The 16,178-nt window shown below is 36.8% G+C and overlaps 2 protein-coding genes across 2 annotated transcripts; both read right to left on the bottom strand.

The window, feature by feature from the left end:
* Nucleotides 1–1,321: 1,321 nt before the first annotated feature.
* LOC109242165 (magnesium-protoporphyrin IX monomethyl ester [oxidative] cyclase, chloroplastic) lies at nucleotides 1,322–4,100 on the bottom strand. Its single transcript, XM_019409008.1, has 5 exons — nucleotides 3,584–4,100; nucleotides 2,737–2,801; nucleotides 2,303–2,630; nucleotides 2,073–2,171; nucleotides 1,322–1,775 (listed from the first exon to the last, which is right to left on the bottom strand). The coding sequence occupies exons 1-5, from the start codon at nucleotides 4,040–4,042 to the stop codon at nucleotides 1,512–1,514; spliced, it is 1,215 nt and encodes a 404-aa protein (XP_019264553.1). The 5' UTR covers nucleotides 4,043–4,100; the 3' UTR covers nucleotides 1,322–1,511.
* Nucleotides 4,101–7,943: 3,843 nt separating this feature from the next.
* On the bottom strand, nucleotides 7,944–15,530 carry LOC109242164 (probable protein S-acyltransferase 1). Its single transcript, XM_019409007.1, has 6 exons — nucleotides 15,021–15,530; nucleotides 14,224–14,418; nucleotides 13,727–14,035; nucleotides 12,612–12,833; nucleotides 8,897–9,556; nucleotides 7,944–8,415 (listed from the first exon to the last, which is right to left on the bottom strand). Exons 1-6 carry the CDS (start codon nucleotides 15,075–15,077, stop codon nucleotides 8,410–8,412), a joined length of 1,449 nt encoding a protein of 482 aa, XP_019264552.1. The 5' UTR covers nucleotides 15,078–15,530; the 3' UTR covers nucleotides 7,944–8,409.
* Between the last annotated feature and the right edge of the window lie 648 nt (nucleotides 15,531–16,178).

The raw sequence follows: 16,178 nt of genomic DNA, 5'->3' as shown, positions 1-16,178 counted from the left end.
GAGAGATACACGCTAATTGATCCTCTTTCCGTTATTAAACAATTGGACTCCCTACTTATTTGGGAAATTCCGCGACTGTATTCATGAATACAGTAACGCGAATACAGTCCGGTAGCAACGAAATATTAGCTATAGGAAGTAAATATGTATATGGTAGCTATATGAAGTTAATAGCTACTAAACTATAGTGGTTTCCGAAAATTCCTCTTTAATTTGAGAGGATTATCGTGGTTAGTCTATTTTTGGTGTCCTCAAACCTACTGCCACCATCCTCCTTCAAAAGGGCTAAACAACGGGGACGAACAAAGTCCCCCCTAAACAATGCTAGTGTGTTATACAATAACAAATAAATGAGATCTGAGAAGGATAGTGGGGTTCCAGGGACAATTCAACAGAGCTAAATAGTGGTAATATTTTGTGAAACCATTATAGGTATAATTATAATAGCACAACCAAATGACATTGAGAATATGGCTAATTCCTTTTGTTATTTTCTTGATTGTCAGCGTCATTTAATTATTTGATTTCTATTTTCAACCCAAAACTTTTTCTGAGAGTTGAGTATTCCTTTTTTCCCCCTTTCCAAGCATGGTTTCACAGCAGTTTCTTGCTTTGAGGTGTTTGCTTCAACCGAGGGGATTAGCTTCATGATTGCAGCACCACCTGACGACAAAGGATATGGATCTTGAAAAAACGTACTCGTGTTTAACTCAATCAATAAATACATGACACGTGTTCGCACTTTATAGCTTAATTATGATTAACTAATATAACCAATTTTCGCTGGTCAACATGTAAATCGCATGTCTCGCCGAGGGGATCAGATGATGGTAACTCTCTACCCCTTTAATTCCATTTTCCTCAACAGATTGTTGATAAAGATGGCATTTGCAGGAGTATTTATAGGTATTTTATTTGATAAAGTCACTAGATTTTCGAGCATAGATGAATTCGTGTTTAGGTTTAGAAAATAGAGATGAGTTCACTAGTCAGTTAGCCATAGTAAAAGGTTCACTGATGGCTGCAAATAGAAGAGATTCCATAACCTCAACAAATTCTGAAATTTCACCACTCTTGTTCATATATGGAAATGGAATAGAGTATGTGCTTAGTTATTAGGAAGTTTACAATGGAATTAGCATGTGTTAGCTTTACAGCTGCAAATCTCTTAGTACATGCTAGAATATCTGGTGTTGTGTCGATAATTTATCTGCAGATCCTTATGTTCAAGTCTTCCTTTTTCTTTTTGCACAAAACAGTATACAAATCTAAGAAGAAAACCGTTGTCAATTGAAGAACGACTAATAACTGAGAACAGTCAAGATGAAAACATAATGATGTACTCACAAGAAATTCATTCTAGATTTATCAAGATAATACAAGGGAGTGTCCTCTATGCAGGAGAGTGAGTGTTTCTTGAATACACTATATAACTTACAACAATGAACATGCACCTCTATGTGAAAAGAACTGATTTCTGTTTTTTCACAAAGTCACGAGGGAAAAGGAAATTAGTAGACGAGTTGTGGTTCAAACTCTGCAAAATCAACTGAACCTGACTCAATGGGTTTCATGAGATATGCAGCCAATAACTCAGAAGCCAGAGCTGCAATCAGAGGGATCCTTTTGAAATTCTTCACCAGTGGAATGTCATCAGTCTCCCCAACAGCAAGTAATTTTTGGTTAATCTCCACCATCCTGTCCAACTTCCTCTTGAATTCTGGGTTCTCAACGTCAAGGACAGCAGGGAAAATCCTTGCTGTTGTGCGGTTTGTCTGCACAAGATAAGATTTTGGAAGAGCTTAGTGAATATACTATGCCTATGACCCAGAAGAAGAAAGGCAACAATGTTAAAACCTAACAGTTTACCAATTTTACTGCATACAACAATTTACTCGGTAAACCGAGCTACAAACTTAGCAGATACTAGGCAGGCCAAAAAATGCAAGTTTAATTTAGGTTTTTTTCTTTAACAAAATGTGTATGAACTGGCATCCTAAAGATTTCTATACGAACAAGTGCAGTAAAAAGTAGAACATACAGAATTGCTAAAAATCAAGCAAAGAACATACCTCAATGATGACATGCATGTCAAATTCTTTGGTGTTAAGCCCAATGCCTTCATAGAAATCTGTTCTTTGGCAGTCATTCAAGTACATTGTGACATAAACCTGCATTTTATTAGTCAAAACATTAGTAAGATTATTGTCAAACAGGTGAAACAATCTCTATGTAGAAGGAAATGCGAAAGCCTTTCAGTTGGCTAATCATAATGAAAGGATATTCAAATGCAGGTGGTTACCGAAAGGCAGAAGAAGCGAGACCACAACTTTGCCTTCCAGTCATTGAGGAACTGAGGCTGTGCTTTCATCAAAGCAGAGAAGAAATCACCGTGGCGGTTCTCGTCTTGGCACCAGTTCTCAAAGTACTTGAAAATTGGATAACATGTGTACTCAGGATTGGCCTTGAGATGCCTGTATATGGTAATGTACCTCCAGTATCCAATTTTCTCAGACAAGTAAGTTGCATAGAAGATGAACTTTGGCTTGAAGAAAGTGTATTTTCTCGCTTTTGTCAAAAAACCCAAGTCCAATGCCAAATTGAAATCAGATAAACCCTTGTTCAAAAACCTGCAAAATCCCGACCAGCCAAACCTTCTCAGTACTCGTAAATTCTAAGTAATTTTAATATTCCTCATGAACCATGCCCAAAGAGAGAGTAACAACATGAGCTTACCCAGCATGGCGAGCTTCATCCCTGGACATAAGGGAGAAAATCTCTGCAACGACGGGATTAGTTTTCTGCATAAACAATCCAAGTGTTAGTTGGTTATGGGAACAAAAGCGGAGCTATTCATTATTGGCAATGAACTACCTATTTTATTAGTTCTGTAACCATGATTAAAGTCTCCATTGTGAAGATTGAACACAGCACAACAGAAGTAAACTTTGCTAGTAGAGTACAACAACAACAACAACAAACCAGTGTAATCCCACAAGTGGGGTCTGCGTAGAGTAGTGTGTACGCGACCTTACCCCTATCTTATGAACATAGAAAGGCTATTTTCGGCACAAACTTTGCTAGTAGAGTAAAAAGCACAAACCTTAATTTTTTCCCTTTTTCTTTTTGGGGGAGGGGTTGCACTTTTATTGGTTGACAAGCAAGAAGATAATAATAAGTGAACAGGAACATAAATAGCTACTGATATAAGCTGCTCAAAATCAACTACAGCATTGTGGAGGGTTACTCTCATTGCATATCAAACAGAAGCTACTTTTTTTACCTTATTAAAGAAATGTGCTTGTCTACTTTTTCTTATCAGAAGCTGGTGTTAGAGAGAATGCTATGAGCAAATCATCTACCACTTGATTTTTCATTCTAGAAATCAAACTATAACTTAGAATAACACTTATAATTGGAAGACATTCAAATTTCACTTTAACAGAAGCTAAAAAGCTACCTAGACAAGCTCAGACCACTTGAACCAAATAATTATACTAACATTTTCACAAAAAACACAAAAAGTCTCAAGAATCCCATTGACTACAGTAAAAACAGGAGTAAAGGAACAAGAAACACAAACCTTGAGCCTCCTTCCAAGCTCCTTGTAGAGAAGAAAACCAGAGAACTCAGCAGTGCAAGACCTTTCCAAGAATTCAACAAAAATTTGCCTAAGAGGTCCCTGAATTTTATCAGCAGCTTCTTTAAACTCCTTGTTCCTAACAAAGTGAGTCTGGTTATAATCAGTCTTGAATTCCTGCAAGAGAGCCTCAAACTCAGCTTCATTCAAATTCTTGTTGATCTCAGTGTTGAAAAGTGTCTCCATTTCATCAAAATCAGTTGTGTAAAATCTTGGTGTCAAAAGGGACTCCTTAATTCCTTGTTTCTGAGCTTTCTTGGTTGGTTTTGAAGTTGGTGGAGTTGTGGTGGCTGACATTCTCACTGTGAACGGCAGTCTGCGGTTGCTCAGCCGTGAAGTGGTGGTGGTGTTAAAGGTGTTGAATTTGGTAATTGGTTTTAGTAAAGCCATTTCTGCTGCCATTTTTTTGATAACTTCAGCAGAAACTACAGTTCTTTGAAAGAAGTGAAGCTAAGGGAAATGAAAGGTGGAGGGGAAATATATGAATTTAGATGACAGTGATGGAATCTAATCTCATCCAATGAAATCTAGGGGATTAAGTGGGTTTTTGACACGTGGCAGTCTGTGATGGGCCAGCTCGATTACATGGTAGCCTTGTAAGTTTTGTATGTTTGTTCAATTGGAAAGTTGTAGTAGTAGTTGTGGTCTATGTTTCTCCATGTAGATTTTTCTTTAATTTTTTTTTTTATAGATTTCTCAAGATATTCAACTAGTACTACTGGTTGAAAATTTTCTATTTGTACTTAATCTTTATGAGTTTCTTTAATGTTGTCTTTTTGATTGGTTACTACTCACTCCTGTGTTTGGTAATTCTATGGTTAAAATAAAACGGGCTAGCCAGTTTTCTGATTGATCATTCAAAAATAGCCGGCGTTTGCAAAGTCATTAAAAAATAGCCACTATTTTGCTGCAACAGGGATCGGTCCAGCATAATATACTGGAGATTGGTGCACTTGCGTAAGAACTTCCAGCATATTATGTTGGAACTGCAACACGCGAAAAGTTCCAACATAATATACTGGAGATTAGAGCACCTGTGTATGAACTTTCAGCATATTATATTGGACTGGTATATTATACTGGAACTCCAGTATATTATGTTGGAGTTCCAGTATACTTGTGCTGAAACTCCATCATAATATGCTGGAGTTCTAGTATACTTATGCTGGAACTCCATTATAATATACTGGAGTTCTAGTATACAACTCCAATATATTATGCTGGAGTATTTTCCGGATTTTGAACAGTATTTTCGTTCAAATTTATCTTTACATGAAAAGTGGCTAAATTTCGATTACCTTTGAAACTATAACTATTTTTGAATGACCACTTGTAAATCTGGTTATTTTTGAATTTCTCCCAATTTTATGTGTGTGAGAGAGAGTCTGGTAAATGAATGGATCTTGTTTTACTGGCAGTACTTAACAATGTTCTGATCTCAGCTCTGTACCAAACACAATAACAAATCGATTTGTACTGGAAAAAGAAACGGTGGGTACTTTCGGCGCGCAACATATATTTATGCGTAAAATTTTATTAAAAATATAATAAATAGTAGATATGAACGTAAAAATAGCACATGGTAGCCAATTTTCGGACTAGAAATTGAAAAATAACCAGTCTTTGCATAGTCATTATTTGTGCGGAGGTAAAACCTGGACAAATATACCGTAGCTGAAACACGGAAAGTTCCAACATAATTGTTGGGTGTGCGAACAAAGTTCCACATTGGTAGCTGAAAAGATTGGGAGTCTACATATAAGGTGTAGGGATCTCTTAATGGTGTGAGGCCTTTTGGGAAAAACCGTGCGGGCTTGGCCCAAAGCGGACAATATCATACCATGTTAAGAGTGTCATTGGGCCGTTTAAGCCCAACAACTGGTATCAGAGCCCAGGTTCAGTGGGACGAGTATGGAGATGGCGGAGTGATGGTGCGAGGCGGCACGTACACAAGAAAAAGCTAGTTGCGGGCTTCGGTTGCCATAATACTCTAACAATGTGGGTGACACACAGTAATCTCTAAAATTGACCCGTGGATCGTGGTAATGGGCCACGTGGAACTTAGTTCGAGGGGGAGATTGTTGGGTGTGCGAACAAAGTTCCACATTGGTAGCTGAAAAGATTGGGAGTCTACATATAAGGTGTAGGGATCTCTTAATGGTGTGAGGCCTTTTGGGAAAAACCGTGCGGGCTTGGCCCAAAGCGGACAATATCACACCATGTTAAGAGTGTCATTGGGCCGTTTAAGCCCAACAACATGCTGGATTATGGAGCTCCTGCATATAAACTTCTAGCATATTATATTGAAACTCCGGCACATTATGAAATTCCAGGATATTATGCTGGAATCTCATATGTAAAAAATTTGAACTCAAACATATTATGCTTGAATTTCCTAATTTTAACGATGTTTTTGTTCGGATTTTACTATTACATGAAAAATGGCTAAATTTCGATTACTTTTGAAACGTAACTAATTTTCAATATGCAGTTGCAAATTAGGCTATTTCTGATTTTCTTCCCCACTCGTAACTTTAAAAATATAATGGCTTCAATGCTAAGAACCTTAAATATTGAGCTCATAGAGTATAAATTCTGAACTCGCCACTCCGGAAAACTATAACATAAAGAAGGAAAGTTACTAACAATTTATAGTTTTTCTTTCACCACTTGTAGTAACTTTCCTACCTTAGTTGTTGTTTCTTCTTATATTGCCTTGGTATCATAGTTAAACTAGTTCATGTGGATCAAATTTTATAGCAAGAACAACAGGGAAATGACATGAATAGTGTCAATTGGAACTTTCTTGGGCATTTATCATAGAGAAACTTTCAGAAACCACTAATTAGTGGTTATTAGCTAGTTGTAGCTACTATTTACTATATTATTTCCTATAACTATGTTTTCAGGTTTTTTAGAGTGTATTCGATGTATTTAAGCTACTGTATTCATGAATACAATAGCATTTCTAGGCGTGAAACATGAGATTATTACTAGACAGATTTTTGTATTCGACTGTATTCACGGCGTGAAATAGGGGATTACAGCTAGACAGATTATTGTATTCGACTGTATTCACGATATGTATTTGTGAATACAGTAACGTAAATAGTGCAATTCATGGTCTATTCAGCTGTTTTTAAATGGAAAATGAATCAATTAACATAATAGACTCCTAATATAACTCAACAAACTCAATTATAACACACAAAATTTGTATTTCCAGTTATAAAAATGATTCTCAACCGAAAAACACCCCAAAAACATAGCAATCTTCAGAGAAAATATGCTGAATATTTTTCCCAGCCGATAAATATAACAAAAACAGAGCAATTTGAATACATATATACATCTGAATACATAAATTATATTAATTAAAAAAAATATATGAAAACATTCATTGAATACAACGAGACAATGAATACAATGAAATACATGGAATACAACGAGATACATTGAAATACAATAAAAAAAAAGACAATGAATATAATGAATACATAAAAATACAGCGAGATACATTGAAATACATTGAAATGCTCAGCCCCAAACTCCGTCGTCTTCGTTCAAGAACAACCCTAATGTCGTCTCGTCGAGAGGGCCGCGATTCTGACTCGAAACGCCACTGTTCCTGTTACCATAATACCCTCACGGTATGCTTCAAAAAACCTATTCTTTACAATTTATATTAAATTATATTCTGGCATTTTTAGCTTCTATTTAAAAAAATTCACTCGTTTTGAAACTTCTAAATAGATAAAGATTGCAACTTTCCTTGCTTATAAAGTAGTTTTTCTTGGAATTGTAGCATGCGACGGAGTTTTCCAAAGTTTGTGCAACTTGAATTTGAGATCCTAGGAGGCTTGACGGAGTTCAAGAAAATTCAAGTTGCTCAGCGGCGACGGTGAGGTTGAAGCAGCATCAGTAATTCTTCGCCGGAAAACTCTAATTCTGAAGCAGAGTCTTCGGCGGTGGTGAGGTTGAAGCAGAGTCTTCGCCGGGAAACTCTAATTCTGATGCTTTGCCGGAGAGTTCTGGTATTAAGATAAAGATGGAAGATGAGAGAGAGCGGGAGAATAGATATGGGGTAGGGGATACGAGAAATTTGAATGGAGAGAGAAAAATAATACAAGGCGTATTTTATGGCTTAAGAGTAGGAGGTGACCATAAATAGATATTTGCTATAAAAATCAAAAGGTAGCTATGGAATATAATTTTTTAAAAGGGTATTTATTTAAAATAAATAAGGTATCAACCTTTGCTATAGGAGGTAACTAATCCTTTATCATAAGATTAAGGCCCAAAAGGAAAAAAAATTCAAAACGTTCCAATAGAAAACAAATTTGGGAAAAGAAGCTGCAAAATCAAATTTACACACATCTATCTATTTGTTCTCCAACATTGTTTCCATAACCCTATTAGCTTCACATCTTGTTGCAAACTATGCACACTGTTTTTAAGAGAATAAAAGGAGACTTTGCATGGAGTTGGAGTAAAGGATGAACAATTTAAGAGAAAAGAGCTATTCATCAATCTATCTACAATTTTGAACTCCAACAGGATCTGCTCTCTCATCTCAAGCAAGACCCTGCATTATTTCAAACACAATTCTGCAAATCGTTTCTGATCTTGTCAATGATAATCTGAAAAGTCGTGTATCTTGGTAGTGTTCCCAAGCTTGCCAAATGCTATCCTTGAGGAAAGCAAATTTTCTCAGCTTGTGCACAACGTAAAACGGAAAAGACTTAAGGAGGAGTTCCTTGTACTGTATGCTAGACCTGAAACAAAAATGGTAATGTCATTTTGATTAATATCCAAAAGACTACAGCAGTCTGATGACAATTTTTACTGTTGAAGAACCAAAACTTTCTCAAGAAAGAGGAAATGATAGCACAATAATGCCATTAAGCTTTAATAACTAAAGGGGGTGATAGATCATTTAGACGACGCACAGCGCCAGCAACGGACAAAAACATATTATCACATTATCGATCCAACACTCTCAAACACAATACAGTTCCTGAACCTTCTGATTGAGTATGCATCTTGAAGTATAACATTGATGAAGCCAAAGCAATGGCTCTTAATATTGGTTCTACAATGCAGATGTGCCTGGTATGTGTGTCAAATACATACTGTGTTTCGTGTTATCAACCATTCAATAGAGTAACAATATATGTGGTCCTAGTCTTCACATAGAACTAGAGTACTGATATACTTAAAGAAAATAAGCAGTGAAAGAAAATGAAAAATAGATACCTTCGGGCTAGGTTCATTTATTGGTGTCATATACTGAGCCGAGCTATTTACTTCTTCTGAGTGCTCTTCTACATTAGATCCACTTCCTAGAGTGGAGCTCTTTACAGTTTCTTTATCTTGTTCAAGAGAAAACCAAAAAGGTTGATAATCATTTCTCCCGTCTTCATCCTTGTTTTTGAAGTTCTTCGTCATGTTATCGCCATTCATATTCTCTGAATTTTCTGGCTGTGCGACTCCTTTATCTTCTGCAGAGTTATCTCCGACCTCAATATCAACTTTCTCTGTTAAGCTGGAGATGCTTCGTATATAATCACCAGAATCAGAATAAGTATCTCCAGTTCCTTCCCGGCTTTTTAAAGTATCCTCTATCTCCTCATATTCCAAATTCCGCAAAATTTCAGGAAGTGTAAGTCCACTATCCTCTGGAAACATCGCTCCCATCTCAATATCTATCTTCTCTTTTGAGCTAGTGATGTTTCCCACAAAGCTGGAAGTTGGTCGCTCAATCATTACAAGGTCATTTTCTTTAATGATCGCTCGAAATTTATTTAAGGAAGGTGGGATCCTGGAAAAGAAAACTTCTTTTATATTTTCAATCATCCCCCTATTATAGGGATTCTCCTTCTTATCATATCGATACCTGAAGTTTTCATATGTAGTCTGCAAAAAGCAACAGAAAAGAAAAAACAAAAACAAAAATGGTTCTGTAAAAATATGAAGCAACACATCAGATTTATATTTCAAGCAGGTAAATATAGAGAACTGTAGGCCGGGGGCGAGGAGGGGGTTTATAGGACTCAAAACTAAAGGAAGAAAAAGTTCATGATATTGTCTTTAGAATTTCACTAACATACTGTACCATATATATTGGACTTCTCTAGCTCCTAAACCATAAAGGAGAAATGAGACTTGAACTTCCGCTGTTGATGAATTTTAATTGGCTTGTCAGAACAATATGACCAGCAAAGACAGAATGCAAATTAGTAATGAAAGAAAGTCGTCCATGGAATAACTCAACTAATGCAGTATGCTCTATACATCACCGAGAGTATTAATGAGCCACTATACTGGGATTCTCATAATTTTCGATGCATTGTAGATTATTATCCGCAGAGTAAGAAAAATTATTGGTAGAGTTTTGATGGGAGAGGCTCAGACTAAGCGGAGATGGCAGCATACTTTCACAAACTTCTGAATGAAGAGGGGGGCCGGGCTGTTTAATGTTATTTTCAGGACGAAGAGGATGCCGAATAAGTGGAGGTGGAGTACGGTGGTACCGTTGTACAAGAACAAAGGTGATATCCAGAGTTGCAACAACTATAGGAGTATCAAGTTACTAAGTCATACTATGAAAGTGTGGTGGAAGTGAGGGTGAGGAGGACGGTGTCTATATCCGACAACCCGTTCGGGTTCATGCCGGGTCGTTCGACTACGGAGTGATCCACCTTATTAGGAGGTTGGTGGAACAGTACAAGGATAGGAAGAAGGATTTGCACATGGTGTTTATTGACCGGGAGAAAGCATATGACAAGGTCCCTAGGGAGGTTCTTTGGAGATACCGGGAGGCAAAAGATGTGCCGGTTGCCTACATTAGGGAGATTAAGGACATGTATTGAGCTAAGACTCGGGTTAGGACTGTGGGAGGTGACTCGGAGCACTTCCCGGTTGTTATGGGTTTACACCAAGGATCTGCGCTCAACCCGTTCTTATTTGCTCTGATGATGGACGCACTGACACGACATATTCAAAGGGAGGTGTCATGGTGTATGTTGTTCGCTGGTGATATAGTTCTGGTTGATGAGACGCGAGGCAGCGTTAACGAGAGGCTGGAGGTTTGGAGACAGGCCCTTGAGTCTAAGGGTTTTAAGTTGAGCAGGACTAAGACAGAATACCCGGAGTGCAAGTTCATAGTTGAGTCGAGAGAAGCGGGCTCGGACGTGAGGCTTGGATCACAGGTCATCCCTAGGAGAGGCAGTTTCAAGTACCTTGGGTTGGTTATCCAGGGGATGGGAAGATCGACGAGGATGCCACACACCGTATAGGGGTGGGGTGGATGAAATGGAGGTTAACATCTGGAGTCTTGTGTGACAAGAAAGTGCTACCGATACTCAAAGGTAAGTTTTATAGAGCGGTGGTCAGACCGGCCATGTTGTATGAGGAAGAATGTTGGCCAGTTAAGAACTGACATATCCAGAAGATGAAAGTAGCAGAGATAAGGATGTTGAGGTGGATCTGCAGGCACACTAGGATGGATAAGAATAGGAATGAAGATATTCGGGATAAATTGGGTGTGGCCCCTGTGGATGACAAGATGCGGGAAGCGATGTTTAGATGGTTCGGGCATGTGCGAAGGAGAAGCCCAGATGCCCCGGTCAGGAGGTGTGAGCGGTTGGCCTTGGCGGGTTCGAGAAGAGGAAGAGGGTGGCCTAAGAAGTATTGGGGAGAGGTGATAAGGCGGGACATAGCGTGGCTTCAGATTTTCAAGGACATGGCCCTTGATAGGAAGGTGTAGAGGTCGAGCATCAGGGTGGTAGGTTAGGAGGTAGCCGATAAGGTTCGTCCGGGTGGGAGGCTGGTCTGATAAGGTTTTGTCCTAGGCTACTAGCGATTATTGTTCTATTCTTTCGGTGTTCATAATATCGGGCCTTATTCACTGGTTTTTGTTATTGTTATCGTTTTTTATCTATTTTCTGGTTCTATTACTCATATGGTCTTGTTGATGGTACTGATATATTGTCTCTTTTCGTTTTCTTGAGCCGAGGGTCTTTCGGAAACATCCTCTCTACTCTCCAGCGTAGGGGTAAGGTCTGCGTACACTCTACCCTCCCCAGACTCCACTTGTGGGAACTCACTGGGTTGTTGTTGTTGTTGTAGAGTAAGAAAAATTATGGAAGTTGATCCTTAGTGTAAGTTCCCTAACGTATTTGGATGGGGTGGTAATGGGGTTTATGTAATAAATTATGGACTAAAGTTAGATCCATATCATAGCCCGATGTTTAAGAGCTCAATCCTTGGAAGTCAATATTCTAAGCAACGACACCTTGAAGAACAACAGGAGTAAGAAAGATGAGAGGACACGCTGGTTCCAATTATACATCAAAACAAACTTAAGCGGTCAGTATTAATAGATGTCAGCAGGTTCACTTTCACATATTATTACTCTACGCGCTTTTACATATTATTACTCTAAGCGCTTGTAGATGTTAGCAGACTCACTTGCACGCATTGTTATCTAACCAGGACAAGACATCTAAAGTTTGTCTACTAAATATTCCATAAAATCTCTGAAAGAGAGAAGATTACACACAGAACTCACAAATAAACAGATAAGTGTGACGTAAAAGGAAAACCTACCAAGTACCAAGAAAAAGAAAGAAAACAAGAAGGAATATCAAATATGATCCAGAGGTTGCAGCTCATACCGAAGCACGGAGATCCAACTAGATGTTTAGATGGACAATCAATAAAATTTGGTTTTTATGTGTTCTAAACTTCTAATATCATAGCAGCCAGAAATTCCTGCCAGATTAGAGTATTCATACTGCAGGATATACTCTAACGAAAATGGCAAGACATGATTTACCATAGAAAGTATGTAATTTTAAGTTGCAGTCTCTAATGATGCCAATTCATGATAAGGCAACTCATATTGCAGATAACATTGCAGAAGAATCATAACTAATTTGTTAGCATACATCTCAGTTAGAACGGTCACCTGGTTAGTGCTGATCAGGTAAAAATGGAAAATAGTAAGGCCACCAACAAACCAAACAGCAATGAAGCAGTATACAATGAGAACATCTGACAAGATATCTTGTGAAATAGCTCTCCATACGTTTCCACCACGATGAAGAATATTGACCAAAGATATGATGAAGACATATATACATAATATGGTTGACGTAGATATGAACAAGTAGAAGAATCTGTAATTCCGCTGCAACCAAGTCAGAAATAGAAAACATATCAGCAAATTATTCAAAGGTGGTATGATGTCATAATATCTCATTTATATTAATGTCTAGTATCCTACAGCATCCAGTGCTTTACGATCTTGAGTAACTTTAGTATCTTATTTCTCAAAGGACATAAACTTGCATGACAAGTTACCCTCCCAAGTGATACAGTAGAATAAAAGAAGAATCTTCCATTTCATTGGTATTGTCAATAGATCATTTATAACCAGAACTTAAATGAAATACAATGGTATTAATATCTCAAGTTATGAAACAAAAAGAACTACATTTGACCCTCTTCAATCTTTCACCAATTCTTTAACATCTCCTTCGTACAACTCATACTCTAGGAAAGGATTATCTAATTTGTCACGCATTTACTAAGATATAAGCATTAGTCTGCATATATTCCTCACCGTCAATGAATTTGTTCTTTCTCGTCCAACAAAATTTTGTGATGAGTGTCGATAAAATCATACTTCATATGGCTGATTGACATCTCATGCCATCACTTATATCAGTTCAAAAGGCTGATTAGCATCTCGTGCCAAACTATTATATGAGTACACTCCACTTTTCCTCAATATAATGGCTTTCCCTGATAATCTACAGAAATCATTAACTACAAATCCAGAATTACGCTCTTGAAAAAAAAGACTCCATAGCTGAATAGTGAGGAAAATCTATATTAACTTTGGCTACCATAAGCTTTTACTTTTCGATATGCAGTGATGGAATTTTATTCATTTCACAATGCATGTACTTTTTCAACCATATCATGCACACACAAGTAGACAGTTTATCAACTGGTAACATAAACAACCCAAATGTGGTTCAAGTTTGCTTGAAGAAACGCATAGTCAGCAATACGTACAAGTCCAATGCATTGACCAACCCAGGGACAGTGATGATCAAATCTTTGAACACAATTGTTGCAGATAGAACAATGAGATGAACGAGGAGGTCGATACAGCAAACATGTATCACAGTACTTGACTTTAACTGTGTGTCCATTGACGATGACATCTTTTGTTCGTGGAAGTTTCAAATGAGGAGTTCTACCGTTGACCCATTCCATGGAAGGAGTATGTATATCAAATGTTTCATCAGATTCAGGAGGTGTCGTGTTTCTTGGGACAATGCCAGGATCTCTACTAGATGTCATAAAGAGAAAAACTATATCCTGCATAAGATATTAAAGAATTGGTCAGCAGCTTCAACATTCAAGTCACATCAGTCAGCTACAGATTATACATTTACGCACAATTAACTTCCCAAAAGGAAAAGAATAGGTTATCCAGAAAGGGAGAAAGCAGAACGCAGAATCACCCACGTGGTACTAATTTTAAGGATGATGAAGAAATTTCATACCATAATGGTAAGAACTACTCCAATTCCAAGGATAGGATACCAAGGACCAGCATCTTTGTGCTCTTTGATGCGATGTCTGATTACACAAGAGACTTTTATACAAAAAGCAAGTGCCGGGCCAGCAATTAAAAGTGTTGATAGAAACAATGATGCCACATCCGGACCGAAGATCAATCTTCCACCCCATAAGAATTTCTGGGAACATTGAAAAGCACAAAAGTGAAGGTAAAAGATATGGTATAGAAAGGTCTGAATAATTCACTATATTGAAAGATACTATTACGTGAAACTAAGAACAATTTAACCATATGTAACAAGCGATTTAAGAGTATAAAAATTGCATCATCTCGGTTATGCAAAATTTCAGCTGGATGAAAGCAGACTTTAACTGATAATTGTCGCATCAAACAAGCAGTTTAAGAACATAAGGAGATGAAAGCAGCATCTTCAAGTTCAAATATAAACAACTTACATAAAGTCCGCGACTTTAAGTGAAAATTGTCATTTATGAAAACCCAAATCATAGCTATGGACGCTTCACTTATTATTCATTCTGAAAACAGACAGAGCAAAGAGAAGAAAGAAAAGAAACAAATTCAACTCATCAAATAGTTGGAAAAAGAAAATTGTGCAATTAGCCAGTCCATGCAGTCTAAACACTGAAGCCCTTTAAGTTTGAGCTAGAAAACACACAATTCAACATGACTAAACTACTAAGTTGCTTATATAAAAAAATTCACAACATATGAGATAATGAAAAACAAAAAAGCAGAATCCAAAAGAAGAGACACACTTACATTGCTTCCTTTCCAAACCTGATAAAGCCTCAGAGGTTTATGTTTTTCACGAACCATAACTTTGAAAATTTGGAATTTAATGAAACAAAACAACCCAAAAAATTTCAACTTTCTGGATTGCTATGCTTCTTATCCCAAAATAACAATCAAACTCCTTCTCTTATCCTCCTATTAATCAGTTTGCAATAACCCATGTAAATAAAGCATATCAAATTCAGAAAAAGATCCTCTTTTTATCAACAATTTTGGGAATTAAAAGTCTTGAGGGGGGGTTTCAAGAAATGGGGTTTGGACATAAAATATGTAACAAAAGAGAGAGAAAGAGAAAGTCTTTTTTCTTTTAATTTTGACACAAAATATGTGATCAAGAAACAGCTGCTTTTTGTTGTGTTTATGTGTCAAGACGGATTTACCCAGAAATGATTCTTCCCCTCTCTCTTCTCTCCAAAAATATTGATGAAATGTACCTATCCAATATGTGTGAAAATTCTCCAATTATGCTTTTTCTCTTTCTCTCTCTTGAATTTCTTTTTTCTCTAATTAAATTTAACTTTTTTAAATAAAAGATGTTGAATTCTTTTTTGGGTTTCAGTTAACCAACTTTTGTTTCCCTCTCTGCCGATATTCCGTTATCTGGTTGTATCTAACTGTTATTTTCAAACTTGCTATAAATGGAATTAGTAACACACAATGCAGAAACAAAAACAAAAGAGAATTATATTATTTTATGTAAATAAATTATAAGTAACTCCACTTAATTAGTGGATTTAGTAATCTAGTTGATAAGGGTAAGTGATTTTACTACAAGTCTATAATATGTTAAATTAAAGTGATTGTGTAAAAAGATTTACGTTATTAGTGTATATAACTTAAATTTTTGTAGAGAAAGTTTATTCATTTCATGCCTGGTTAATTGGGAAATAATAAATTAGGATAAGGGTACATTTGACATTAATTATGAGAAATGGAATTCTTTGTTATGTTATAAATGGAATTCTTTATTTATGTTTAGTTCTAAATATCGTAGTTTAAAGTGATTTTGCCCGGTTGCAATTCTAAACTTGGTTAATTCTCATTTATGGAATTAGTTAAATTGGTTTTGGATGATAAATTTTCCCTAGAAATATTGTAGTATTCTTAGGTAACCTTTTTGTTAAG

The sequence above is a fragment of the Nicotiana attenuata genome, unplaced genomic scaffold (genome assembly GCF_001879085.1).
Source record: "Nicotiana attenuata strain UT unplaced genomic scaffold, NIATTr2, whole genome shotgun sequence".
NCBI classification, from domain to species: Eukaryota; Viridiplantae; Streptophyta; class Magnoliopsida; order Solanales; family Solanaceae; genus Nicotiana; species Nicotiana attenuata.
The sequence above is the reverse complement of the archived record's forward strand: the minus strand, read 5'-3'. Positions and strand labels throughout refer to the sequence as shown.